Source organism: Carassius carassius, chromosome 38 (assembly GCF_963082965.1).
Source record: "Carassius carassius chromosome 38, fCarCar2.1, whole genome shotgun sequence".
In the NCBI taxonomy this organism is placed as follows: Eukaryota; Metazoa; Chordata; class Actinopteri; order Cypriniformes; family Cyprinidae; genus Carassius; species Carassius carassius.
Genome location: NC_081792.1, coordinates 14,718,193 through 14,745,414, shown reverse-complemented (window position 1 = coordinate 14,745,414; position 27,222 = coordinate 14,718,193). Strand labels below are relative to the sequence as shown.

Sequence of the window (27,222 nt, the reverse complement as noted above, 5' to 3'; positions counted from 1 at the left end):
CAAACAGTGATTTGTTAATTTAAAAATAATTTAATATTATTAGAGAAGCCCATTTCAGCAACAAATGGCATAAGTTATAAGTATGACATAAAAAGCAGTTGTGACTGAAAAAAAAATTGTATGTAATAATTATGTTTTTACGTCATATTTGTTATTTACCAAAGCATACTTTTATTTTATTTTATTTTATTTTATTTTATTTTATTTTATTTTATTTTATTTTATTTTATTTTATTATTATTATTATTATTATTATTATCATTATTATTATTATTATTATTATTATTATTATTATTATTATTATTATTATTATTATGTGGTGGAAATTGGCTTCCATATTTTTGTAGTCAATATTTTAAGGTCATTGAAAAAGTATGTGTCTAGACCATAGACTGTAAATAAATAAATAAATAAATAAATACATAAATAAATAAATAAATAAATAAATAAAACAGACTGAGAAACAAATGAAATAAATAAATGAAACTGCTTTTGGGGCGTCTTCTGCGCGATGACGTCACCTGCGTGATGACATCCTTGCTATCACAGGGTTGTTTTGGAGGAAGTTAAAGCAGATCCCGAAACAGAATAAGAAAAAAAGACCCGTCATTAAACAGGGGGGCAATAACGGCTACAGCACCCGTATCGGTATCTCCTATTCCGGATTAGTTCACTCATACACTAGCCTAAACGATCCAGTGCTCCGCCAGTGACAGGAGCTGAAGTTATTGTTTGTTTTCTTCATAAACATCAGGCTTGTGTGTAAGGGCACGGTAGCAGTTTAGCTCAAAGGCTACACCACAGCACTAATACAGACTGATACTCGCTAGATCTCCTGTTTTATAAACCAGGTGAGTTATAAAAATCAATATGTATGCTTGCACATGTTCTATTCAGAGACTGCTCGTGGATTCGTTATAAAAAGATGGTGTGATTGACATGTAAGCTAACTGACGTTAGCAAACGAGCACATTTTATATGCAGTTATAGGACACGGAGGTGATTCAGTCATGATTTCTCTCTGTGTATGAGCTTTCTTTCTGGTTAAAATCAGTCATTTTCACACGCTGTGATGTTGATCTGTCGGTTTTCAGGCCCTAAATAATCAGCTGTTTCCAGTTACCCTGACAGTCGCTCTGGATTGTGTCCTTTTACATTTACAGTTCATTTAAAACACCTCACTTCTTCTCAGATCGTTGTCTTTAGCTAATATACATAAGGAGACATTTTATTCAGTGTCACTAACATAATAACAATCGATCAGATGTGGACTTTACAGCGCTGTCTTGCTTTTATATGAAATCAGGTGATTGCACAACCAGCAAAAGCATCAAATACATTCACTTTCTGCTTATCTTTACCACACACTGAAACAGCTGTTGAGTATTGCGAAATTAGCCATTTTAAATAAAGAACCAGCTACTATTAGGCTAAGGCCTCATTACACTAAAACCAGTATATAAGAAACAAGCGTATGTCAGTATGAAGACAAACTTGATTATTTGTTCAAATGGATAGCATTCTGCTGTTCTCGTGCATGCTAAAGGAAAGTGCTCTACCATGTGATCCGACTTTATCGAGTGTCATGGGTTCCAGATTAAATATGGAGTCGTAAAACTGTTGGCAGTCGTGGGCTGTGTCTCAAAATTTAGCGAGCTGCCTATCTAGACAGTTCAGAATAGTATACTACTCATACTATTTATATGCATTACAAACTAGTATCTAATATACTAGAAGTCACTTTCAAACCAAGAAGCTTCAGTTGGTCATTATGGCAAATTTGCACACAGTTTGCAATCATAGTTGCATGCATTCTCATTCAAATGACTGGATATCACCAGGGAATAATAGCCAAACAATGCTAATGTAACCACACCACACTGTAAATGCTCTAAAGTTGTTTTTTGGTTAATTCAGTTTTGCAGTTGTTGTTAATACATCAAAGGAATAATAGGGTCATGCTGACCTGACGGATGTACAATAGAATGGCCAAGAATGTATTTACAGTACAATATAAAGCTGCGGTTACATTTACTATAACAACTTTTCAATTTACTATAGGAATCCAGGAATTTCATATGAGGCCGGAAGATTTTCCCACTCAGATTTTGCATATGTGAAAAGTTGTGATTTAAAACATTTCATTTTGCATAATACATTTTTGTCACATTGAATGTTTCTAAAAATAGTAGGCTGTGAATTAGAATGGTGCACATGCCTTTGATGCCTAGAAAGGCAGTCTAGGTGCAGGCAGACTGTTAGGTTTTACTGTCATGAAGATGAACCCTAAAGAAGCTTAAAGACTTTATAGTGATTTTAAGTGTTATATGGGCTGGCCAAGCTTTATGTGAGAATACTTCATTTCAACGCTAGAGTTGAAACATAAAACGATCAGAGAAAAGACATGAGCAATTTTTAAATATCTTGGTTATTTTCAAGTGTTTTCATATCTTTCTTTAGTTTATTGGCGATTGCTTTTCTTCTTAATGATTGTGTAGTATTACAGATTTACGATGTGATGTACCACAATGTCTTTTAAGGCACAGCAAGTGTTCCATGTTGGTGACTTTAAGTTATGATGTTTGTGGGAAGGAGCTCTTCAGGCTACTTGTGGATTCTTCTCGACCGTGATGAGGGGTTTTCACCTTAACTTTTTAGTTTTTGCTACTACAGCACATTAATTGTTAATGTAGGATCAGCAGAGTAATACGTAATATCTGTTGGCTTTTGATATCTATGCTAATTTTGGTGTCAAAAGAAGCGTTTTGCAAGGTTTAAGTGGGATATGTTGTAAAAGGGTTATTTCTCTTAATTATCCTGCACTTTAAATGGAAGAATTATGCATTGATTAAAGCTAACAAAATCTGCTGGTTATTGGACACAGAACATAGACCTTAGTCACGGTAGGGCTATATTCAAATTTTGACCGTAATGAAAATGAGGCTGTTAGAAATATAAGTACAGTGTGTTCAGTGGATTATGTTGTTTAACAACTTACTGATTGTTCAACTGACATGACATGGAAAGCCTTGATTCATAATGACATGCTAAAAACTCTGATGTTCTAAATTTTCAAAATATATCCTAATAGACATTTGCGCACATGCCCAAGACAGCCCAACCCTGCAGCTGGATGCTGTTTGTTACTGCAAAATGAAGGACTAATTACATAATCCACTCCACATTTGATTTTATCTGCCTGATTTCAGCTCAGCTGTTACTTAATATGAAAACGAGCAGTTAAAGCGTACGAATAAGTCTCTAAGTTTCAAATTGCCTGATTATAACCCACTTGAATCTATGATCATACCATGTCAGTGGTTTACAAAGAGCTGAATGTTAGCCTAAAGCTGATTTCTAAACACTGGAACAGCACACTATATCCCCTCAGTAAGACTCCCGATATTGCAGTTAGATAGGCAGGTTTACATTGTCTGCACATAATGTCTTACTGTTTACTCATAAGCAGAGATATTCTTTCCATCTGAATGTTTGCATCCGTATTCTGTCGCCAGTTTGAAACTATTGTTTGCTTTGTATAAGTCTGGAGACTGATTTAGATCAAGAAAGTCAAATAAACCATATAAGCCGATAAGATGAAAATGTTTTAGATAAAGGCTGAAAAGAAACATCCAACCTTATCAAACTGTGCCATGTTTTCAACTGATGTCATACTATTTTGTAATGTGTCAGTACACCCAACCCTTGTTGAATATAATTATACATTTTAGAAGTGATAGTCTTTTTTTTATGTATTAATATCAGCTACCATTGGTCATTTAGTTTTGTATTTCGATTACACTGCCATCATCAAACACTAAGTGTTTTTTTTTAAATGGTTATAATTTAATTATTAAAATATAATCTGAAAATGAATATCCATTTTTCGTACTGTACATTATAATATTGTGATGCCTAGATTCAGTTGTAGCATTTAATAATTATTTATTAATAAGTGATTTTTAGCCTTTAGTATTTAATTTGTTGAGACTAAATAGTATTGATTTTTAATATTGTCCATTTAGTAGTTATCACCCATAACAAGGAAATCGATGACTTTAATTAGCGTATTTTTCGGACTATAAGTTGCACCTAAGTATAAGTCGCATCAGTCCAAAAATACGTCATGACGAGGAAAAAAACATTTATAAGTCGCACTGGACTATAAGTCGCATTTATTTAGAACCAAGAAACAAGAGAAAACATTACTGTCCACATCCGCGAGAGGGCGCTCTATGTTTTCAGTGGTAGGCTACAGGAGCACTGAGCAGCATAGAGCGCCCTCTCGTGGCTTTAGACGGTAATGTTTTCTCTTGGTTCATTTCTCTAAGTTCATGTCAAATCGATTTTGATAAGTCGCACCTGACTATAAGTCGCAGGACCAGCCAAACTATGAAAAAAATTGTGACTTATAGTCCAGAAAATACTGCAAATAAGTTGTAGCCACCATAATTTATGATCGCTCCATGCTCTGCCATTCAAATGTTGTGTATTTCTACAACAATGTACCATGTGACCTAAGACCCTCTGCTAATGGCAGCTAGTTTTTTGGTCAGGGTGATGTACTTCTTAAAGTGTTTAGCAATGATCCATGCCCTCACTTTTATGGTCTGGATAAACGGCAGTACCTCAGCAGATGGATCTGTAATTGATTGAAAGATGGAGGAGCGTTTAGTAAACCGCACGTTCAAGCCCAGCTCTTAAAAAGGGAAGTCTGTGTGTTTAACGGTAGGCAGGCAAAAGTACATGTAGTCTGTGAGAGTGCGTTTCTCGTGACTTTGGTAGTAAGAGTGCACATGACCAATTTGAGAGTGCAAGCAGAATCATGGGTTCTGTCATTGAAACAAAAAAGGTCTTTCTAGCACACTTAGAGTGGGTAAATAATCAAAAGAGTGATTGTGGTTGTAGCTATAGCAGTTAGCTTACTACATACTACAAGGCTCCTGTCCTGAATATACGCCTGTTTGAGTACAACCAGTTTTGGTTTTCACTTCCTTTTTATTCATATGATTTGTGCTATTGAAATCTTGGTTGATATCTTCACGCTCTGCGCTTTCTCCTCCGCAGCTGTGACACTATGACCTCAAGGAAGAAAGTTCTTCTGAAGGTGATCATCCTTGGAGACTCCGGGTGAGTTTCCACATTCAGCACAGTGCCCTGTGATAAAGTCGAGGTTACTGCCACTTTCATTTAGTTCTTAAAGGGATTGTTCACTTAAAAACGACAAATCCGCCGTTATTTTCCCACCCTCAAGTTGTTCCAAACCTGCATGTTTTTTTAAAATATATATACACAAACAAATATATTTTAAAGAATTTGGAACCAAACTGTTGACAGTAGCCTATGACTTCCATAGTATCACCCCCCCCCCCCCCCCCCCCCCCCCCCCCCCCCCATAATATTTAGGTCAGTCAATTTAGATTTTTGGGTAAACTGTCCCTTTAAAAATTACATTTTAGAGCATTCTGTTAGATATGAGTAGTCGTGTTCATAGATTAAAGAGTCAAATCGATTTTAACTCAATACATAATTTCTTGCAGTATATTAAGTGGTGATGCTGCTAAATATAAAGCACCATAAAAAAATAAAGGAAATTGTGTGAAGTTTTATTCCTAAAAGGGTACAGAAAAATAATAGTAGTACAAATAAAGAAAGTAAATAGACAAATTTCTCACAAAAATAAAAATCTACATTCACAAAGTTTTTTTGTAATAAATATAAAAGGTTTGGGGTCTGTAAGATATTTTAAATGGTTTTGACAGAAGTCTTTTATACTCATTAAGGCTGGATTTATTTGATCAAAAGTACAGTAAAAACAAATGTAAAATATGTGTACAATTAATTAATTAACAATTAGTTACCTGTCATGCTCGGACGACGTCTTATTTTTAAATTGTATTTAAAAATGTATTAAACTAGATAATTGGAAGATGAATCAAACTGCATTAATTGGACTTTTAATTTAAGGCAGGAAATGTGAACCGTTGCCACTGAGTGCAAAATGAACTGCTTTCCATAGAGTCATGCCACATGTGCTTTTAGATGTTAGAGTATCGAAATGTTTGAACATACCCTATAAATACACAGCTATAAAAACATTCAGTAACACCCTACCAGTGCACTGTTTGACTAACAATATAAAAATATATTTATATGATTATTCACACACCAAGCATTTAAACCACCCAAATACAAAACCTCCAAAAAGCCTTTCATTTCCTTTGAATGTCTTACGAGCTTTCCAGATGGGAAAGTTTGTGGGTGGAATGTAGATTATCATTCAAATAGTTTCAGATTTTGTTATGGTCTACATTATTAGTGTTCATATAGTTCATTTTGCATGACTCATAGTCGTGCACAGTCACAAATAGATGTGTTAGTTCTCCTTTTATTCTGCCAGGTACTGATTTAAACATTGTTTTGTCTAAACAGGGTTGGGAAGACATCTCTGATGAACCAGTATGTGAATAAGAAGTTCAGTAATCAGTACAAAGCTACTATAGGAGCAGATTTCCTGACAAAAGAAGTGATGGTTGATGACCGACTTGTCACAATGCAGGTAGAGAAGCTTTGATATAAAAAATTAAAGAATCTGCAGCATTTTTCTTTTCCCCATACCAATGCGTTATCTCATTACTTCAGCTAGCGTTACATTTTTTCTTTTTAATGAACTGGGAGAAGGCTTTAAAGGATATAATTCAACCAAAATATGATTTCTGTCATCATTTACTCACCATCGTGTCATTTCTAGTATGTATGACATTTTCTTCTCCCAAGGAACACAAAAATAATAACAGATGTAACTGGCATACTATATAAATCGGTCTTTTTTTATTTTTTAATGCATTTCATAATGCAGCCTGTAAGAATATTCGTATATGAAAGAAGGTTTATGAGAGTGTTCTGTGTCATTCATTCAGATATGGGACACAGCAGGTCAAGAGCGCTTCCAGTCTCTGGGAGTAGCTTTCTACCGCGGTGCCGACTGCTGTGTGCTGGTGTTCGACGTCACTGCCCCAAACACCTTCAAGACACTGGACAGCTGGAGGGATGAGTTCCTGATCCAGGCCAGCCCACGGGACCCAGAGAACTTCCCTTTTGTGGTGCTGGGCAACAAAATCGATCTGGAGAATAGGCAGGTGGGTGCAATGAGTCATGTCATGAGGGTCTGCAGGGGTTCTCTCTATGACATCGAGGTTTTAGCATGTTGGTCGTACCACATCATTTTAATTTGATTGGAAAATTATCTCTTTTTTTTTAGAATTAAAGCATTTTTGTAATTTTCTGTAATGTAAATATCAATCAAATTTTATGACAAACTATTTAGTTTTTTTACCGGTTTCTATTAAACAGGCTTTTTTCTTCATGTTTATATCAAGAATTTAATTACAGTTTTGAAAATAAAATAAAGCGGCCATTATTATGCCATTTTAAATTTTTTTTTGTTTTGGGAGTAGGTTTACATGCATGCGAAGTCAAAAAAATGCTTTAGTTTTCCAAAATATGCATTTAATATCACCTCATTTTCCAACAATTCTCAAACAATTCGATCAATTCAGTCCTAAGATTCAGTCTCTCTAAACCCTCTCCTTACCATGAGCCTACTCTGCTCTGATTGGTCATATGGCCCGGTCTGTTGTGATAGTATTCTGGGCACTGATCCATCTTTCAAGAGTAAGTGTTTAAAAAAATAATTTTTTTTGTTGTTATTGTTCTTGTAACATTATAAATGTCTTTACTGCCACGTATGATCAATTTAATGTTGTCTTACTGATCCAAACTATGAAACTGTTGTGTACATTGAAGGGCCTCAGCAATACTGCCTTGTAACATAGTGCTGACTTTCCCATGGGCAAACACTGTTCCCTTTCTCTCATTTTAAATATAATCATGTACCTATAACCTTAACTGCAGTCTTTATGAATTTCACATTTTTGTTCTTTCATATTTTTCACCCTCAGGTAACAACCAAGCGGGCACAGGCTTGGTGTCAGAGTAAGAACAACATCCCGTACTTTGAGACCAGTGCAAAGGAGGCCATCAATGTAGAGCAGGCTTTCCAGACCATCGCGCGCAATGCACTCAAACAGGTATGTTTGTTGAAATATGTGTGTTGCGTCAGGTGTGGAAACCAAGTGATGAAGCCCAAAGTATATTTAAAGGATAGTTCACCCAAAAATGAAAATTACTCCATGATTTAATAAAAAACCTCAAACCATCCTAGGTGTATATGACTTTCTTCTTTTAGACAAATACAATCAAGAGTTATATTAAGAAATGTCCTGGCTTTCAAGTATCATAATGGCAGTGAATAGTGGTCATTCTTTTTTGAAGCCCAAAAAAGGCCAACCATTTATCATAAAAAGTGCTCCACATGATTTCGGGGGGGGGGGGGGGGGGGGGGGGGGGTAAATAAAGATCTTCTGAAATGCATTCACTATAGAGTGGTGTTCCAGTGGATGACGTTGGCTACATATGATGCAGATTTCATCTTTAGCATATTATGTGCACTGTCAAGTTTTTTTTTTTAACTGTGCATAGGATGGGGTTTTTTTACACTAATTTGTTTGGCAACACTGCTCGCCATTTCTTAGTCGAAAAAGAAATCGATGTGAGACGAAACAACAACAAACTACGGGAGTTAAAAAATACACACTCTAATTTAATAACAGTGGTATGTAGAAGCTTGTTTCTGCCACAAAATAAAAATAAAATTAATGTAACTGATCCTTCCTCACAATTGACTTTTTTTTTTGCAATTGTGAGTTTGTCTCGTAATTACGATTTTTTTTGTCACAATTTATTTCTCACAATTCTGAGTTTAAATCTTGCAATTCAGACTTTTTTTACTCTCAGTTTGTCACAATAGTTTTTTTTTTTGTTTTTTTTGGAATAAAAAATAGAAAAGTTAACAGAGTTTATCTCACAATTGTGAGAATTCTGTTTATATCCTTCAATTCTGACTTTTTTCCTCTGAATTATATATATCTTACAGTTTTATGTTCATATCTTGAAATTCTGGGTTTATAACTCACAACTGAGTTTCACAATTGAGACTCTGAGAAACATAAGTGGCAAGGATGCATCTTTCTAGTTCACGTGTCGAGTGCCTGTGTTGGCGTACACTATCAAATGAGTATACTTTGAAAGGTATGTTTGGCTGGACGCATACACTGTGTTTGCATCAAAACTGAAGTATGCTTTGCACTTAACTGTGGCCCTTTTTTACTTTGTAGGAAACCGAAGTGGAGTTATACAACGAGTTCCCTGAGCCAATTAAACTAGACCGGAATGATAGAGCCAAGCCATCAGCAGAGTCTTGTAGCTGCTGAGGACCTCCAGGAGGCGCAGCGTTTCACCCGCACCCTCTCTGGCCCTGTCTTTGCCTCACTCCCTCTCTCTCATGCGTCCTCTCTTTCACCCGATCTTCATCTCCTTCCCTCCCCTTAACCCTATAATCACTGGCCTTTGTAGATGAGCAGACTGCCTCTCCTTCAGTATCCTACACAGTTCGCATTCACAGCCTTAGTCACGACACAACACACACACCCACATATGCTCAAGAAGCTCAATCTGACACCCGTTTTCGTCCACCGATCCCGACACCTCGCACCAGTTCTGCAGAACTGACGCCTCACCCACATAAAAAGTCCTACTGGAACTCTTCACAACACTTGAATGGCTCTTGAGATTTTTTTTTACATGATCCAGCCCTGCAGTGCAGTTGTAATACATGTGATGTGAAACGATGAAAGATGGGAGGTGTACATTGGTACCAGAACTCCCCGTCATGTTCAACTGCTTCATCATTCTGCTTGAAATAAAATGGCGACCTGACGTAAAGCATGCTACATTTGCATCTTAGAGTTGTGAACCCCCCCCCCCCCCCCCCCAAAAAAAATGCTCCTAAGTTTGTGAAGTCCCGAAGCACTGGAGGTCTAACACTGCCCCCACTGTTACATCTGAGAACTGCAGTCAATTAAGCCTGTGTTTGCCCAATCGCTGTCCTCAAAATGGAACACGAATAGCAAACCATGCGATCGGGAAATTTAGATATTACATCTAAATGATCTACAATTCATACTATTATGACCATTAGTATTTATGTGTATTTTTATATCATCTATCCTCATAACAGCATGACCGAATCACCGCGAGTCTGCCATGAACAAGTAGTGGCGTAGGCCATCTCCTGTCGTTTTTTTTCTTTTCTTTTTTAATATTTTGCCCAGACTCTACCAGTAGCTCAGGATGGTAGAACATCACTCGGATCTTTTCCTGTCTGTATGTTCATTAATATTGTAATTATTTTTATTATTATCTGTTGCATTACATAACAATAAACTCAACTAGACAACATTGGGGGAAAACTGAATTGTTCATGACATGTAATGAAACAAAATGCACAGCATATACATTGTTCAAGATAAATGTATTTCAAAGTAATGGAAATAAAATTAAGTTGTTGAATAAAACTGCAGTACATTGTGTGTTCGCTGTATACTTATTGAAAAGTGATAACTTGGACTATTTGAAATGGACGAATGAAATGAAATGTCCACAAATCAACTATTATAAACTAATTATAAATTACATGAATGTTTATTTTTTTTTAAAATCTAATCATAAAAAAGGAACAATGTTGAATGCACACTACTACACACTGAATACTTGGCAAATGAGCACTTAACTGTCTTAAAGAAATTCACCCAAACGTTTTAGTTTGCTGAAACTGTACTCGACCTCAGACCATCCAAGATGCAGATGTCTTTGTTCTTCATGGAGAAATTTAGCATTAAGTCACTTGCTCACCAATGGATGCTTTGCAGTGGATGGGTGCCGTCAGAATTAGTCCAAACAGCTAATAAAAACATCACAATAATCCACATGACTCCAGACCATCAGCATCTTCTGAAATGATAAGCTGCATATTTGTAATAAAATCCATCAAGATGTTGCAACTGCAAACCATTGTTGCTGGATAAAATAAAAGTCCTCATCAATAATACTGCTTTCTCTGGTGAAAGTCATCTTGTCTGAATCAAGAGAGAAATATGCAACGATCAAACACCTTTCACAAGCCAAAACAGTTCTAAAGAATTATGCTGAAGGATTTTGAAATGAGAGAATAAATGGGGATTTTTCACTGGAGGAAGCGTTATTATGGAATATGGACTCATATTTTGAATATGAAGTGACAATTTAAAGTAAAAATGCCTTAATAATGGATTTGTTTCTTATAAACACTTAAGTTTTTACTTCACAAGATGTTAATTGATGGACTTAGAGTCGTTTGGATTATTTGAAGTTTTTTTTTTTTGTCAGATGTTTCTCCTTCTGATGGCACCCATTTACTGTAGAGGATCCATTGGTGAGTAAAATTTCTACAAATCTGTTTTGATGAATAAACATCATCTCGCTCTTGGATGTCCTGAGGTGGTTAGGTTTTCAAATATGTTTCCTTTTTGAGTGAACTGCTACTTCAACAAACATTTTTAGCCAACCACATACCTTTAAACTGTAGTTTATGTACAGTATATTAAAATGTCTAAATAAGCAGTTAAATAAACCATTTCAGTATGTGGAAATTATTACAGAAGTGCCAATATTCTCCACTGATGTATGTACAGAATATACACTGTTGGACCTTGTTAAAGGACAAATGAATAAACTAGTGTAAAAAGTTGTTTTAAGTGCATATCTTCAATCAAAATGACCAATAGTTTCACCTTCTTGACTGTGGGCTCTACAGGCTTCAGACACTCTGAGGAGTTGTTGACCAATGAGGAGACAGGGTGAAAGGTCAAGGAGGAATTTGGATGCAGTAATTTCATGGCTTCCAGTGACTTTACTTCTCCAAAGTCCAGCCAGTGTCTTACCTCATCGTCACCGTTGTTGTTAAAAACCAAATACCCTATGGAAGAAAAATGATTTTTACTTTTGGGATCCAACTTTTGCACTCTATTATGTGGAGCTGAATATTAGACCAATGAGATTTTGCATTGGGCTGGTTTACCCCATTTCATTACGCATGTAAAATGAATGAAAGTGTCTTATGTACCTTGTAAGACTTCATTTCTAGCAGGCTCTCACTGCGACAGAGGTGTTGTACTGCATCTTACTGGGGTCATTCTCTTTGAACAAAGCCGGGACAAGACCCCATCGCATCGCTGCCAACACACACTCATCTACAGGGGCATCCTATGGAAAGTGCTTCATTAAACAGCTGTTCTTCATCAAGAAATGTTGAGCATGTATGTTTTGACATGCCTTGTTGAAGTGTCTGCTGGACAGCAGTACAGGGCTGAAGGACTGAGGACTCTTGTTGTATGAGGGCCAGTATTTGTCGGTGTCTCCATCCTTCCATTAGGGCCGTGTAGTTGTCCCGTCCGGTCTCGATAGTTAGCCGCATGACTGAGCTCATTCGCCGCTAGGGTGCAAGCCGTTCCACACATTCTGGCACACACCAAATCTGCTTGACGTCACAACAAATTAAAGAGTACATTTACTTAATGCTTTAAACAGATTAAGATATTGCTGTGATTTTGCATTTTTCGTTCAAAAGAATAAAAGCACTGTAATGTTTTCTTATAATAATTGTGGTGAATTTTAACTATTGTATATTACATTTAAAATGTATATATACTTATGTTTTTTATCCACAAATGCAAAAAACTTCTACTTATTTTAAAATAGAATTAAGTCAATACCTTTAAAATGAACCAGAAATGACAGATCTGTAAAATTACTGTACATTACAGCAAAGCCTTCAAGCTGTCTCCTTTGATTAGTTGATTTACAAAACACAACATTTATTCTATTTGCTTAGCAAGATGCTGAAACATAAATATATTAATAAAAAGAACATAGGAAAAGGAAAATATAAATGTGTATTTTTATTATATGTATATTTTAAATATTCATGTTTATCTTAGTATTTGATTTAATTTGCCACGATTGGTTTACTTAGTTAGCTTTGGTTGTGTTCATTGTTTTGGTCATTTCTGCCAATTGGTTCTTTCAAACGGTTTAAAAAAGCTTTTGCGTTAGAATGTAAAACGTCATCGCGCGCCCTCCTGTCAAGACAGCCCTCACAACACTTCAAATCAAATCCTTGCATGCAGAAGAGAGATTAGATGACGAACACCAGTCTATTATTAATTTATCAAATTTTGTTTTTATTTTCAAACACACACATACATGCAACTGCAATGACGATGGCGATGGTTTAGAAAAAGTTCACAAAATGTCAGAATCATACAGCTAAATTAAACATGGACGAATAAATGACAACATGGATTTATAATCTCGATATTACCATGTACAATGCCTTTATAAAAGCTTTTATTTTCTTTCAATCATATAAAAACTCAAAATACTGTGTTCTTGCTCTACCCCATGTAGTAACAAAATACTATCAACAACACTACGAGAATAAATAGTTCACCCACATCATTTCCTCACCCTCATGTTGTTCCTCTATGACCTTCTTTCTTTGGAGCATAAAAGAAGAAATGCCTGTGTTTTTATCCAAAACAATGGCCAAAACTGTTCAGTGACCAACATTCTTCAAAATATCTTCTTTTACGCTCCACAGAATAAAGTCAGTGATACTGGTTCAGAACGACAAAGTTTCATTTTAGGGTGAATTATTCCTTTAACCATTTCAAACCGTTATGTTAATCAGTTGCATTTGGGAGCTGTACAGAAGGCCAAAAACAATCAAAAAAAAAAAAGAGTAAACTCAAAGTGCCATACTTCTGGCATCAACAATGTCAATTCAGTGGCACATGAATCCCATAGTGTCTAACACCTTTATCACAACTAGTCATGTGATGCATTACTTTGGACAAAGAGTAACCAAACGTATGAACATTATGTTAAATGTTTGTTTACATGTTCTTCAGGTTGTCTGAATGTTGATGCTGTCTTTATGAAGTGTCCATAGATAACAAACATGAAAAAATAAAACACCACATTATAGCTGCCGGTCATATTTATCCATCTAAGAGTTTGAGAATGCTTTCTCTCTCTTTCAAAGCTTTCCAAGCCTGATCTTTCTCTTTTTTAGTTGGAGTGCGTTTCTTTTGCCTGGCTGCCATGATGCGACGGAAGGCCTCCATAACCTCGTTGTCAGCCACTCGAACCCGCTGTCGAAGCTCCTGTTTCCGCATCTCATCCCGTGCCAACCTGCATGAACAGAGTGAAAAGTTAAGAGTTGACTTCCCCTAACTCACACGAAGCCTGGTGTCTAACAAAGCAAACTATAACAGATATATATATATATCTTTGAATGATTACAAGCTTATCTTCATGAGCCAGATCTTTCATCTTTCATCTGGATCTGAGACTCTTTCAGTGAGACTCACTTGAGCAGCTCCTGTTTGCGCGAGCGGTTGTGGGCAGTCAGAGCTTTGAGTTCAGCCTGTCTTTTCTGCAACTCAGCCAGCACCTCGTCTTCAGACTCTCCTCCGACACCTTGCCTCTCATCAGAGTCCAGCAGCCCCTGAGACACCAGCTCCTCTCTTATACGAGCCTCCAGAGAGCGTGTGTGAGGCACACTGGAAGCAACAGAACAAGAGAAAATTACTAAATAAAATTGAATCGATTTACTTTATTGATGCACACAATTTTTAAAATCCAAGGAAAATTTTTTATCAAAATGTAATTGCTCTCTCTGCCTCTGTCATCCTTTTGAATGATGACTACTGAATCATGTTTACCAATAGCTAGTTATCATACATTCTGCTTTACTTTTCACCATCCAATCCTGATGTATAAGACCCATGTTTTTCCCCTTACTGAATATGCAGTTCACTCAAAAATGCATCACATTACAGAAGTAAAATGAGTTGTGAGTGCTGATTCATGTTAAATATAAAAAGTGAAAGATGAAAGAATGAAGGCTGCTAATTTAGCTAAAAATTATAAAATAAAAAGTTTCTGCTTTCGACAAAGCATAACAAAATAAATCTGAATGTTTAGAGTTTCAGAATGAATGTTGAGAGGTGTTAAAGAAAGAGTATTTTTAACTTGACATGTCATCTTTAGAGCTTGTGGCAAGATGTCAAAAAACAGTGCCAAAAAAACAGCCAAAAACATCCACCTAAATGTGTTTGAAAGTAGTTCTGGCACAACTTGATGAGCAAGAATACATTTAAACAATCAAAAGTGACAGTAAAGATTCATAATGTTTAATAATATATGGTGTTATAAAATTTATAATGTTAAAAAAAAATTATATTTCAAATAAATTATATTTATAACTTTCAATTCATCAAGAAATACTTAATTTTTTTTTAAATACATTATATATAAACACAGAAAAGATTTTATTTTAAATTGTAGTAATATTTCACAATATTACTGTTTTTATTGTATTGTGGAGGTCATAAGAGATGCATTTCAAAAGCATTTTAAAAACACTTACCAACCCTTAACTTCTGAATAGTCTAAATACACAAGTAAACATCACTGACTAAATCATAAGATAAAACTCATAAAAATAAAAGATTTACCTAAAGGCTTTACCCTGGCTACGAGGTGATGTACCAGCCCCATCCTCCTTCCCTGGAATGTCTGGAATGGGGGAATCCTCCATAGGGGATATGATGTTTTCCTACATACATGAAGAAGAATATGAATAAAACATAAGCTGTGCTGACTAAATGTTGCACAATAGAAGTACTTATTTTAGCAAAATGATGAGTCACTGGCCTCAACAAGTGCTTGCAGCAGCCGCTGAGTAAGAGGGCCAAAAGGACAGCCGTCCTCAGGAGGTTCATGCTGAGACTCTGATTTCTTCAGTAGGGCGTCTACATCTACCCAAACCAGAATAGTAGCAGATAAAAGATAAGACACAAAAACAAATGACAATGTTGCAACTGAAATCAAGATACATCTTAAATGACACCGTTACCTTTAGCATCCAGTTCAGAGAGAGGACCAATCATGTTTTTTTTCTTGTCATTGGCTCTTGCCCCCTCTCTTTGCTCCTCTAACAGGTCCTCTTGAGCCCAACGTTGGGAATAGTGCTTTCCGAGAGCTGGAATCTGCAAAGAAAACCAACAGCCATTCAACACGCACTTCTCTGTATGTAGAATTAATTAAAGGAAAGGACAGAGAAAGCTGCAGTAATATGGAGCATGAACTGGTTTCTAAAAGATCTTTACCTTGTAGTATTCAGCTTCATCTTCAGGAGGTTTGAGCAGCTCTTCCAGAACTCTGATCTCTTCATTTGTAATGTCTGCACAGTAAGGCTCCACCGAAGCCCAGAATCTGTTTTACACACATATAGAACCACAAAAATATAATCTTTCAGAAGTTTGGGGCAAGTAATTTTTTTTTTTTTTGAAAAAAAGTATCTTATGCTCAAAAAATGGCATTTATTTGATTAAAAATCAGTAAAAATGGCAATGCTGTGAAATATAACAGTTCTACATAATTACAAAAACTTGAATACATTTTAAAAATTAATTTATTCCAGTGATGGCAAAGCTGAATTTTAGCAGCCATTACTCCAGTCTTTTGTGTCCGATGATCCATTTCTTCTTATTATCAATACTAAAAATAGTGCTAGTGTTTTATGTAATTTTAGTTAATAATATAAATATATCTTTCTTAATATTTTTGTGGAAACCAAGATATATTTGTTTAGGATTCTTTGATGAATGAAAAGTTCAAAAGAACAGTATTTATTTAAAAAGAGAAACCTTTTGTGTCTTTATTGTCAATTTTTATAAATTTAATTGGTGAATGAAATTACAGCCTTGGACCTGTATAAAAATTAATAAACATAAAAATGACTGGAAAATGACTGAATACTCATAACTTAACTTCTCCTCTGGAATCAATAAAGCATGTAATGAAAAAGTATAGATATTTAATTTAAACAATTTAATTTAACATCTAGGTAGTATGAAACATGAAATCTTATATCTAGTCTATATTCCTATAAAAAATGTACATTATGTATCACAGACAAAACATTCAATTGCAGCGAACCTGTTGGGAGCATCATTTTTAGGGTTGCGGGGTATATCTTGGGGGTCGACTTCGAATTCAAACTCCTGGACCTTGGTCTGTATGTTCTTAGACTTCGGTCTACCTGGCCCAGGTCCCGGACCATGACTTCCCTTTCCATCAAGCTTCTGTTTTTTGGGCTTGGAATGACGAGAAGAGGCTGCAAGATCTGGATCCTTCCCTAATTTCAGAAACCTTTTGTCCCCTTTTTTGTCCTGCCAGTCTGTAAGTATCTGTTTCAGAGAGTAAACATTAATCATTTTAGGTATAGTCAGTAGGTGGCAGAAAGACAAATAGCAAAAGACTGCCCACCTGTCTCTGTTCTTCCAGCGCTCTGAGACGTCGACTCGCAGAGGAGAGCAGTGTTTCCAGCTCCAGCTGAAGCGTGTCCAGCTCTTCAATGCCAATGCCGTCATCTTCTGAGCGGCTGAGCACTGCTGTGTAGCGTGGACATACTTTCACATGGTCCACAGGTTTGAAGTCATAGTACTTCAGAGGGGGGCAGTCCTTCAGTTCACTCATCTTCTCATTGACAAGAACCCTATATCTGAAGAAGAAGAAAAAGAAAAAAGGGGGGAGGCAGGGGTGTGTATATATATATATATATATATATATATATATATATATATATATATATATATATATATATATGTATATAAGGGTTGTATGAGGCGTCCAAAATGGTTTGATAAATTCCTCACTATTAATGAACAACAGACTGTAAATTATTTTGCTCAGGTGGTCAAAGCAAACAGTTACTCAGAAAGACATTGCAAACAAACATAGAACAGATGTACTGCTATAGATGTTATTCATAAGGTTTACATATGACAATTTAATGTTTTAAGCATTGCACCACTGTGATGTCTTTACTCTGTTATGTAATAGTGATACGATACCTGTGTTAGATAATGAGAGTAGCCACTGGAAGCTAACGGCTTCATGCTAATTCAGCTACATGCAGTTCAAACCACAGGAAACAGGTCGAAACATTTTTTCCATAAATATGTATATAACTTGCAATGAAAAGATGTAACGTTATGTCGACAATTAAATACTATGTTAAAATATAAAACACAACTGAACCCATACAAGACATTTATTCATAAAATAATATCATTGTTTACCTCCAATAAAGGAGCATCCATTACTGACTAAACCATCTCAGCTGGGGGGGGGGGGGGGTGACAGCTCACCGTTTAAATTTTAATTACACGAATGTGTATTACAGTGGCTTTAGTATGGCCAGTCTATAGTTTATTAACAATTTCTAACTGATATGTATCAACTATCTGCAAACCTGTTTTTTTATATTTCAGATAAATATCCCCTCTTGGCAGTTAACATCCCCCACAAAACACCGCAGCGTACGGAATGGTACATTCCTATCTGAAGCGCGTCCAAACGGTATAATTAAAGATTATTTCTTTTTAGAGACTTGTGTGCTATCTAAAGCCACAACAGAGTTAACGTTTATTTCAACACAGTGATATTTCTAGATCATCACCTTTTTGACTACAGTGTATTAGACCTGTCGTGTTGTTCGCCATATAAGGAAGAAAAAGCGAATAATGGTCAGATTGCTGCTGGGCTTCACCGTAAACATAGGAAACGATGTGAACTAATAACGGTCGTCTTGGTGTTTATATTTTTCTCCCAATTTACACGCTTAAAATAGAACCGGAAGAACTTGTATATGTATGGAAATGTATTTAATTACATACCATTCACTCGTATAGATTTAAATCATGAGCATATGATAAACACAAATGCACTTCTAATAGGTATATTACGGCAGTGTGAGAACGCAATGAAGGCGTGTTTTCTGATTTCCAGGCGTGGCGTGCTGACTTCCGTCTTCCTCCACGGACCTCATATAAAATGGTAAGAGATTTACATTTCTTAAAGTTGCTGTGGTTGTTAATTTATTGTAGCGCAGGTAATCAAATGACCCGATAAGTAGCATTCGGGTAAACCAGTTGCATGCGGTTTTTTGGCTCATTTGATCGAGTGATGTTATTTATGCTAGCTGGCTAACGTCAGTGATTTTGCAGGCAAAACCTCGTTTGGGCATTTTGAAAACAATAAATGCGCAGCACACTGCACAGATGAAATAAGTAATAAATGAATAAATGTTTAATGCATTTACAACAACTGGTAGCTGTCAGTAAGTGATGTTCAGGCAGATGATTGACGCTTCACCACCACAATGACTGACACGTACTCAATCAATGGAGTGGCCAAGCAGAAAACCGCTCTTCCACCCAATGACAACCATGTTCCTTTGTGCTTATGATAACTATAAGACACCTTTAAGCTCAGTTAAGTTATATAATGAAGTGTTATTTAACTAAATATGGTCCTTTTTGTGTGTAGACTGCGACATTGCGACCCTATCTGAACGCGGTGCGCTCCACTCTTCAAGCAGCCCTGTGTCTGGAGAACTTCTCCTCTCAGGTGGTGGAGAGGCACAACAAGCCTGAGGTGGAGGTTAGGTGAGGAAATCATTCACACACCCACATCCTGCTTATGTGTTGAACATGATGTGTATATGTATGTGTGTGTGTTACAATACAGGAGTAGCAAAGAGCTTCTGTTGCAGCCTGTGGTCATAAGCCGCAATGAGAAGGAGAAGGTCCTGATCGAGGGGTCCATAAACTCAGTGAGAGTCAGCATTGCTGTCAAGCAGGTATGCAGTTTAGGATGACCTGTGTAAGATCGATGTGTTTTTCTTGCTGTTATCTTCTAAAGACATTCCTGCTTTTCTCAGGCTGATGAGATCGAGAAGATCCTGTGCCATAAATTTATGAGGTTCATGATGATGCGAGCGGAGAACTTCTTCATCCTGCGGAGGAAACCTGTTGAGGTGAGCTCTGTCGTGAAGAATGACCAAGGCATGAAGAGAGAGATGTAATTCATTCAACCAGAGATGCATCAATGATTAATAGCTTTGCAAAATGATTCACTTTTTTTTTAAGCACTCAAAACACCACACCACACGCTGGTCGAAATAGTGTAAATGCATCCCACACATGCATAAAAAAGACCTTTTACAAACCAATTGCAAACGTTTTATTGAAAGTGTAATCAGCTAAATGCAATTAACAAATCATCTCATACCATTAAATAAGATGTGTCTGTATAATAGGTGTAATTTTATTCATTTGTAGGGATTGATTACTTTGATACTAATGTGTCATTAAAATGTTTACTAATTTCTAGAATTTATCAGAGATTAGGTAAAAACCAGATCGAGATTGGTTCATGGGTTCACAGAGATCATCGGCCTGTTATGTTATGACGTAGCAAAGCCTCATTTACTGAAATCATGTGACTTTGGTAATTTGAAACGTGCTCCGAAGCATTGGTTCAAAACAAATGATATGCAAAAGTTTTGAAAAGCATGCGTGTCAAGTTATTTTTTGGTGGAGTCGTGTAGGCCAGTAGGGGAATTACAGTTAAACCCCATTGAGAGACCAGTTTGCACAATGAAGACAAGGAGTCAAATTTTAAGTTTTATCAGCTGACAGAGAGTTTACTGAAGAAAGACTTCTGCACACATCCAAAGGCAGTAGAAAACGAGTAAAAGGAGTCAGCTTAGAACTAAGTTCGAATACAGAAACATCTTAGAAACACTTATAGGCATATGGATGATCTGTTGTTCTGATAGGTTAAGAGTACAGATAATTCTAGAATCATCCAAACAAGGTTCTTTTCTTTAGGCAGTATCTTGGAGACACGTAGTTCCATTCGTAATCAACTATTGTAAGGGTCTCAGGTGAGTCATAAACCTTGTTAGGGCACTGGTCAACTGGGCAGCTGTTGATTCTTCTGAACACTGTTCCTTTGGCATAATTACATTCCTAAAACAACCCTACAAATACGCCATCAGATAAAATATAGGCAATATCTTGTTCCTTCAAGGTTGAGCTTCAGCACATCACTGGAACAGAACAATACAGAGCATACATGATTCACTGTCAACATTTAGCAAATAAATGGTGCTATAACCCTTCTAAAGAATCACAAACATTAAGCATATGTAAAAGTTAGTGGATGCATGTGGTGCATTGGGCTTCACATGTCTCATGGCTATCATGATATGTGTTCATTATCATAGTTCATTATGTGATAAACCTTAAAAAATAGCTGAATGATGGTGTGCATGTGAAGCATCTAAACTGTTAACATGTTTTCTCAATTCCTCTTTTGTGCTTTTCAGGGCTATGACATCAGCTTCCTCATCACCAACTTCCACACAGAACAGATGTATAAACACAAGCTGGTTGACTTTGTTATCCATTTCATGGAGGAGATCGACAAGGAAATCAGTGAGATGAAGCTGTCGGTCAACGCTCGGGCCCGAATTGTCGCAGAGGAATTCCTCAAGAATGTATGTTTGAGATGTTGCATTTATATTCTTTTACAGAGAAGTTTAAATGAAATGTCATTTTTTTTAAATTCAACTCCTTTTATATATATATATTTTTTTTTAGTTCTGAGGATCCTTCTCTACATTCCTAATACCCACCAGAGATTGGTGTTGCTTTGGTTCTTGCGGATAAAAGCTTCCAAAAAATCTCCACAGAGCAAAGGGGAAAGAGTTTAAAAGTTAGCAACCAAGCAAGACGATCTACAGGAACAACTGGCCAGTCCTGCAGCACTATATGCACTCCCCTTCACCTTCTGTTCAAGGTGCTCCTTGTGCCCATGGATATTAAGAATTGTACATTTAGTCAAGAATTTATTACTATTGTTTTCTGTTGTTAGGGAAAAAAAGAAAACACACAGTCAAGGCAGGTCCTTCAAAGTATTACCTGTAATTAATATTGATGGGCACAGGAATATTGTTGTTGGACTGTATTTTTTTTTTCTGTTGTCTTTTATATACATGCACTCACATGCTTTCATTTTTGTTACAATGGGGGGAAAAAGGAATCAATTAAATTTTAAAGAGTTCATGAGAGAGTAAAAAAAGAAAATGGGTGTTTATATTTTGGCACTGTTAATCTCCAATATTATAACTATACAAAAACCTGCGTGAAAGAAATTCAATAAAAAATATATTGTGCTTTCTTTACCCTGTGGGATTTATTTCCAAATTGCATTTTTTCCTCATTTTCTAAATTGCACTTTGTCCTTTGTTTTTACTACTCTTTTGATTGTGCATTTCTATGCAGTTTAAGTGAGTTCTTTTTATTTATCAGATTTTCTTATTTATTTGAAACATGTATTTAGCCTAATTATAACATTGTCGGGTCAGTTGTATTACTTGTGCATTCTGTGCATTAAATTTGATGAGAATCATAAAGCTATATTAGTACAGAACTGAGTACAGAAGTACAGAAGACTGAGACTGAGTACAGAAGTGGATATTGATCTTGCTAGGCAATCAATGGAAAAGTCCTTTTGTGATCCATCATTTTGAGCATCATGTCTTGAAAAGATGGGTAACAATGGATATTCTGATAGTTCAGTCGATGAATTGTATTTAAACTGTGACATCAGCTTTACTCTAGTAGTAGTGCAGTGTATTATTATTTCTATTTTTTTAAGGAATAGCTCATCATGGTGTTTACGGCTAATTAATAATTACAGACAGGTGTATTGGAGCAGGGCTGGAACTGAAGTCTACAGGATGGTAGACCTCCAGGAGCAGGGTTGAAGACTCCTGCTCTAAATCAATTCAAGCCTCAATACGTACTTCACTGAAAGCTGCCGAAATTTCTCGACACACGCTCCAAAGCCTTGGCACAGACCGTAACATCACTAGTGACACATCTTTAAACTGAAGTACTTTTGATTGTATACATTTTAAATATCCCTAACCCTAACTCAATATTTATATTATTTAAAATATATAAACTAAGATTATTTTTAATAATTTTAATAAATGTGATTGAATGAGATTTGTATATAAAAACATATATTATTTATATGGGTTCTTATAAAAATAAAACATAGTACATCTATCCTTAGCTTTTGAAGTCCATTTAAATTGTTGTTTTATGAGAAACTAGATTTGTCATAGCATAATGTTATCCCAAAATAATTCTTGCCTTGTTGAAACCTAAATATATCTTAATAGACTCAAAATAACAAGTGCTATGATTTAGGGAAGGCTGATTGCCCATATTCTTGGACTCTTCCCTGCTCTCACAATCTTGCACAGATATATTGCTGGTGAGCAACTGATCGTTAAGTGTATGTGTGTGTGTGTGTGTGCACGCGCGCGCCTACTTTACCTATTTTTGAGTACAGCTGTGAAAATGCAAAAAGTTTTCTTTTAGGGTGTGGACAAGGGGTAAGGTTACACTTAAATGCAGCTGTATATAAAAAATAATAGAAGTGTGTGCAATGTTTAGGTTTAGATTTCTAAGTACACACATATGTAAAGTACATATTTCAGAAGTATCCATTTACACTATCAGTCAAAATTGTATTTACATATTAATTTATATTACTGATTCTGACCTTTAAAATAAAAAAATAAAAATTAACTTGATCTAAAGGTGTAAGCTTAAATGCTTAAGAATGATTCAAATTGTGCCTACATATATTTCTTGTGAATGACTGATTGATTGATTGTAATGGGTGAACTGAACCAGATAGTGAAGGAAAACTGAAAATAAGTGTTTGTAGAGGAACTTAATACTTCAGTTGACATACAAACATCAAACAACAGAGGGCGCTAAACAACCACAGAGTACTAAGCTGATGCACTGTGGGATAGATATACAATAAAAGCAATAGTACAACAGTCATATTACTTAATAAAAGCCCATGCGTACACTTAACTGCAATCTTATAAACTGGTCTGTCCATGAGGAAATTATTATTATTATTATTAACAGTAAAGTAAAAATGTAATCAAAAAAATTTAAACTTTAAATGAAACAATGTCACCACAGAAGTTGTTTTTGGTTATGAGGGAAAGATCACCTTGTCCAGTTTCACAAATAACCCAGCTTTAAGAGAATAATTTATGTCGATGTCACAACTTGCAGACTCTTCGGCGATATGAAGGATGCAGTTCTGGTACTCAAGACCAGGGGCCTCATTTATAAAGCGTGCGTACGCACAAAACGGGGCTGGAAACGTACGTACGCCAGTTCCCACGCAAAGGTTGTGATCTATAAAAAACAAACTTGACGGGAGAATGTGCGCACCTTTAAGCAAACTTTGAGCCGTGCGTACGCACATTCTGGAGACAAAGGGAATTGGCGACACCGATGGTGAGGTCGTGAACTGAAGTTAGATTGTAGAAAATAAATGTGAGAAGAACGATTATAAGAATGAATGACATTTAATTTTCACTCCATTTCATACGTTATATCCACATTATCATGAAGATTAAATCCAACAGTGTTATTTGTGCCGATTGTTTTAGGCTATATACATCTAGTAAAATCCAAACGTAATTCAAAATGTATTAAAAGTAAAATAAAATAATAATCAGCGCTGCCTTACAGTCACATTGTCCACAACGGGAGCACAGGAGGACATGGCGCGATACATGTGATAGCCTACAGAATAGCATGAAATACCCTTTTATTAGAGAACTGCAGAACACAGTGTAAAAAGGAAATATTTTCCTTAATGTACATAGCCTATATCATAAAATGTCAAAGTCTGCAAATACAGTCATGAAGCACAATCGCTACTCATCATCGGTCCTAACTATTACGGTGTTCATTACAAAACCGTCAAGAAGCATGTGTTCACTATAACATTTTCGTCTTAAATTTTCGCCCACAAATTAATTAAGTGATTTTGTCAAGGTGTTAACGATCAGTCTATTTGCTAGAAACATATAAATTCTCCGGTGACCCGGGTATGTAATGCTTCATGATGGCACTCCTGGGACTGTTGGAGGATTACACTAATGGCAGAATAAGGAGAGAACGAGTTTTCAGGGACCATGATGATTTCCTGGCCCATGATGATGACTGGCTAATAAGCCGATTTAGATTCCCTAGAGCTGTGCTCTTGGATCTATGTGCTGAATTGGGTCCAGTATTAGAGAGGGCAACACGCCGGAACCATGCCATCCCAGTCCAAATACAAGTCCTCACCACTCTGGGGTTCTTGGCAACCGGCTGTTTCCAGCGGGAATTGGCAGACAGGTAAATTAATAATATAAAAAAACTATAAGTAATCCTCAAATTTGTCTCTAAGACCTTTTTGTATATGAAATAATTCTATTGGAATCTATCATCTCACCCTATAGGTCTGGTATATCACAGCCGTCCCTGAGTGCCATAATATCTGTCGTTTTAAATGGTATACTTAATATGGTTAGTCGATACATCAGGTTCCCCTACACTGTGCGAGAACAGGCCGAAATTAAAACGCAATTTGCAGCAATGTCTGGTTTCCCAAATGTAATCGGCGCAATTGACTGCACTCATGTTGCTATAAGGGCACCATCTGAAAATGAATTTGCTTATGTTAATAGAAAGCATGTGCATTCTATTAATGTGCAAATCATATGTGACTCCAACATGACCCTCACAAACATTGTGGCACGCTGGCCTGGTTCAACACATGATTCCTTTATCTTGACACATAGCAGTGTAGGGAACAGACTAAATGCAGGCGCAGTACGTGATGGCTGGCTTCTTGGTGAGTTTAACAATATTAAAAAGTAGAAACTGTAACAATTTTGTTTTTAATATAATTATAACCTGCAGGCGACAGTGGCTACCCCCTGAGACGCTGGCTCCTCACCCCATTTTTAAACCCGCAGAGCGCAGAGGAAACTCATTATAACGAGGTCCACTCTCGTGCCCGCGCAGTTGTGGAGCGTGCCATCGGCATCCTGAAATGCAGATGGCGTGCTCTGGATGCCTCGGGTGGCAGACTTTTATACCATCCAGCAAAAGTGTGCAAGATTGTCAGGGCGTGTGGTGTTTTGCACAATATAGCACTGAGAAACGGTATTCCTCTCCCTCCTGATCTCCCTCTACCCCAGCATTACTACGACCCCGAGCCACAGCCCCCTGGCCGACAAGAGGGATATCAACGAGGTGCAAGAATCCGTGAGGATGTCATGCGGCGTTTGTAAAGAAAGACAAAACTCAAGGTTCATGTTTTAACTGCATCTTTTAATGATTGTGCAATTTCTTGCATCACTTCTCTCATCTGCCGTAGCTCATCTGCAACCCTGTTGACAGCGTTTATTGTCTCTCGCTGTAACTGCAGGACTGCGTCAGTGAGTACCCGACCACTTTTGGACGTGCCAGACGCAGAAGGGGCACTGCTTTGAGCCGGACGCTGTGCATCTGCATCTGAGAACCCCTCACCCTGAACCTCCTGTTCATTTACAGCTTCAGACTCCGGAAGGACTGGAGGACAAACAATTGGCAACATTTATCCATTTATCACCCCACACACTCAAATGTACAGCGTTAATGATTAAAAATCGGTTTAACCTTGCTCCTCTGTGGTTTCAGTCACGTCAGTGTCTCCCTCCTTTTCCGACACAATACCACACACGCTGACCTCCCCAATTATAGCCGCGATTTTGCTGTCCACTGATGTGAGATCAGCTGTACATGGGCCCCCACCAGTTGCAGCCACGCTCTGGCGGTGGGAGGACAGTTTTCTCTTTGCCTCCACCTTGAATGAATGAGAATCTTTATTTCACATATTTTGCATACTGTAAGCACATGTAAATAAAACTTTTTGAAAATCAATATTGCTATTTATATAGGTATATAGCCTAATAAAACACAAATGTAATATGTTGGTAAAAAAAAAATTTGTATACCTTCAGGTCGGACCATTTTTTCTTTAATTCTGCAACTGTCCGTTCTGTCCCACTGACACAATTGACGGCAGAAGCAATACTTTGCCACTCGCACTGCTTCTTTTTATTAGTGACCCCACTGCTGTGGCCACCAAATAACACAGTTTTCCGAGCCTCCACCTCCCCTACAAGTGTTTCAATCTCAGTATCTGAGAAATTACGTTTTTTTCCTCTTTTCTCACCTGTCGCCATTATTAAAATTAGGCTAACAGAAATGCACGTTTTCACTTTCTTGGATTAATTAATTGGCGGGTCGCATGCCAGTTTTCCAGGTATATATGGGATTCCACTCTCATTTACATGCTGATCAGCAATCATGAGGTGATTTGCATTGACTATTTATGGTTAAAAATGGGCGTGTACAGGGCGGGATATGAGGCTGGTTCACG

General features: G+C 36.7%; 3 protein-coding genes and 1 pseudogene across 4 annotated transcripts; 2 read left to right on the top strand and 2 right to left on the bottom strand.

Annotated features, from left to right (window-relative positions):
- Window positions 1-539: 539 nt before the first annotated feature.
- On the top strand, window positions 540-9,877 carry LOC132119393 (ras-related protein rab7). The gene is made up of 6 exons (XM_059529297.1): window positions 540-851; window positions 5,068-5,130; window positions 6,433-6,559; window positions 6,921-7,139; window positions 7,962-8,090; window positions 9,237-9,877. Exons 2-6 carry the CDS (start codon window positions 5,078-5,080, stop codon window positions 9,330-9,332), a joined length of 624 nt encoding a protein of 207 aa, XP_059385280.1. The 5' UTR covers window positions 540-851; window positions 5,068-5,077; the 3' UTR covers window positions 9,333-9,877.
- LOC132119184 (abasic site processing protein HMCES-like) lies at window positions 9,356-12,455 on the bottom strand (annotated as a pseudogene).
- Window positions 12,456-13,154: 699 nt separating this feature from the next.
- LOC132119397 (transcriptional adapter 3-like) lies at window positions 13,155-18,284 on the bottom strand. 2 transcript variants are annotated; one of them, XM_059529305.1, is made up of 9 exons: window positions 18,150-18,284; window positions 17,335-17,569; window positions 17,005-17,255; window positions 16,173-16,278; window positions 15,920-16,052; window positions 15,718-15,821; window positions 15,519-15,619; window positions 14,370-14,561; window positions 13,155-14,190 (listed from the first exon to the last, which is right to left on the bottom strand). In XM_059529305.1, exons 1-9 carry the CDS (start codon window positions 18,164-18,166, stop codon window positions 13,998-14,000), a joined length of 1,332 nt encoding a protein of 443 aa, XP_059385288.1. In that variant the 5' UTR covers window positions 18,167-18,284; the 3' UTR covers window positions 13,155-13,997. The 2 variants fall into 2 exon arrangements, with proteins under 2 accessions (XP_059385288.1, XP_059385287.1); XM_059529304.1 differs by lacking the exon at window positions 18,150-18,284 and adding an exon at window positions 17,917-18,120.
- A 577-nt stretch (window positions 18,285-18,861) lies between these two features.
- LOC132119400 (actin-related protein 2/3 complex subunit 4-like) lies at window positions 18,862-22,102 on the top strand. The gene is made up of 6 exons (XM_059529310.1): window positions 18,862-18,906; window positions 19,399-19,517; window positions 19,600-19,711; window positions 19,793-19,888; window positions 21,245-21,415; window positions 21,519-22,102. Exons 1-6 carry the CDS (start codon window positions 18,904-18,906, stop codon window positions 21,522-21,524), a joined length of 507 nt encoding a protein of 168 aa, XP_059385293.1. The 5' UTR covers window positions 18,862-18,903; the 3' UTR covers window positions 21,525-22,102.
- The last annotated feature ends 5,120 nt before the right edge of the window (window positions 22,103-27,222 follow it).

What these genes read in the sequence shown, in the direction of transcription:
- LOC132119393 (XM_059529297.1), top strand. Translation starts at nt 5,078, where the DNA reads ATGACCTCAAGGAAGAAAGTTCTTCTGAAGGTGATCATCCTTGGAGAC. An exon ending in ATCATCCTTGGAGACTCCGG is followed by an intron (nt 5,131 to 6,432) that starts GTGAGTTTCCAC and finishes TTGTCTAAACAG; the next exon opens with GGTTGGGAAGACATCTCTGA. An exon ending in ACCGACTTGTCACAATGCAG is followed by an intron (nt 6,560 to 6,920) that starts GTAGAGAAGCTT and finishes TCATTCATTCAG; the next exon opens with ATATGGGACACAGCAGGTCA.
- LOC132119400 (XM_059529310.1), top strand. An exon ending in TCAGCATTGCTGTCAAGCAG is followed by an intron (nt 19,712 to 19,792) that starts GTATGCAGTTTA and finishes TGCTTTTCTCAG; the next exon opens with GCTGATGAGATCGAGAAGAT. An exon ending in TGCGGAGGAAACCTGTTGAG is followed by an intron (nt 19,889 to 21,244) that starts GTGAGCTCTGTC and finishes TGTGCTTTTCAG; the next exon opens with GGCTATGACATCAGCTTCCT.
- LOC132119397 (XM_059529304.1), bottom strand. Translation starts at nt 17,966, where the DNA reads ATGAAGCCGTTAGCTTCCAGTGGCTACTCTCATTATCTAACACAGGTA. An exon ending in ATGAAGCTGAATACTACAAG is followed by an intron (nt 16,053 to 16,172) that starts GTAAAGATCTTT and finishes TTTTCTTTGCAG; the next exon opens with ATTCCAGCTCTCGGAAAGCA. An exon ending in AGCCAGGGTAAAGCCTTTAG is followed by an intron (nt 14,562 to 15,518) that starts GTAAATCTTTTA and finishes TGTTGCTTCCAG; the next exon opens with TGTGCCTCACACACGCTCTC.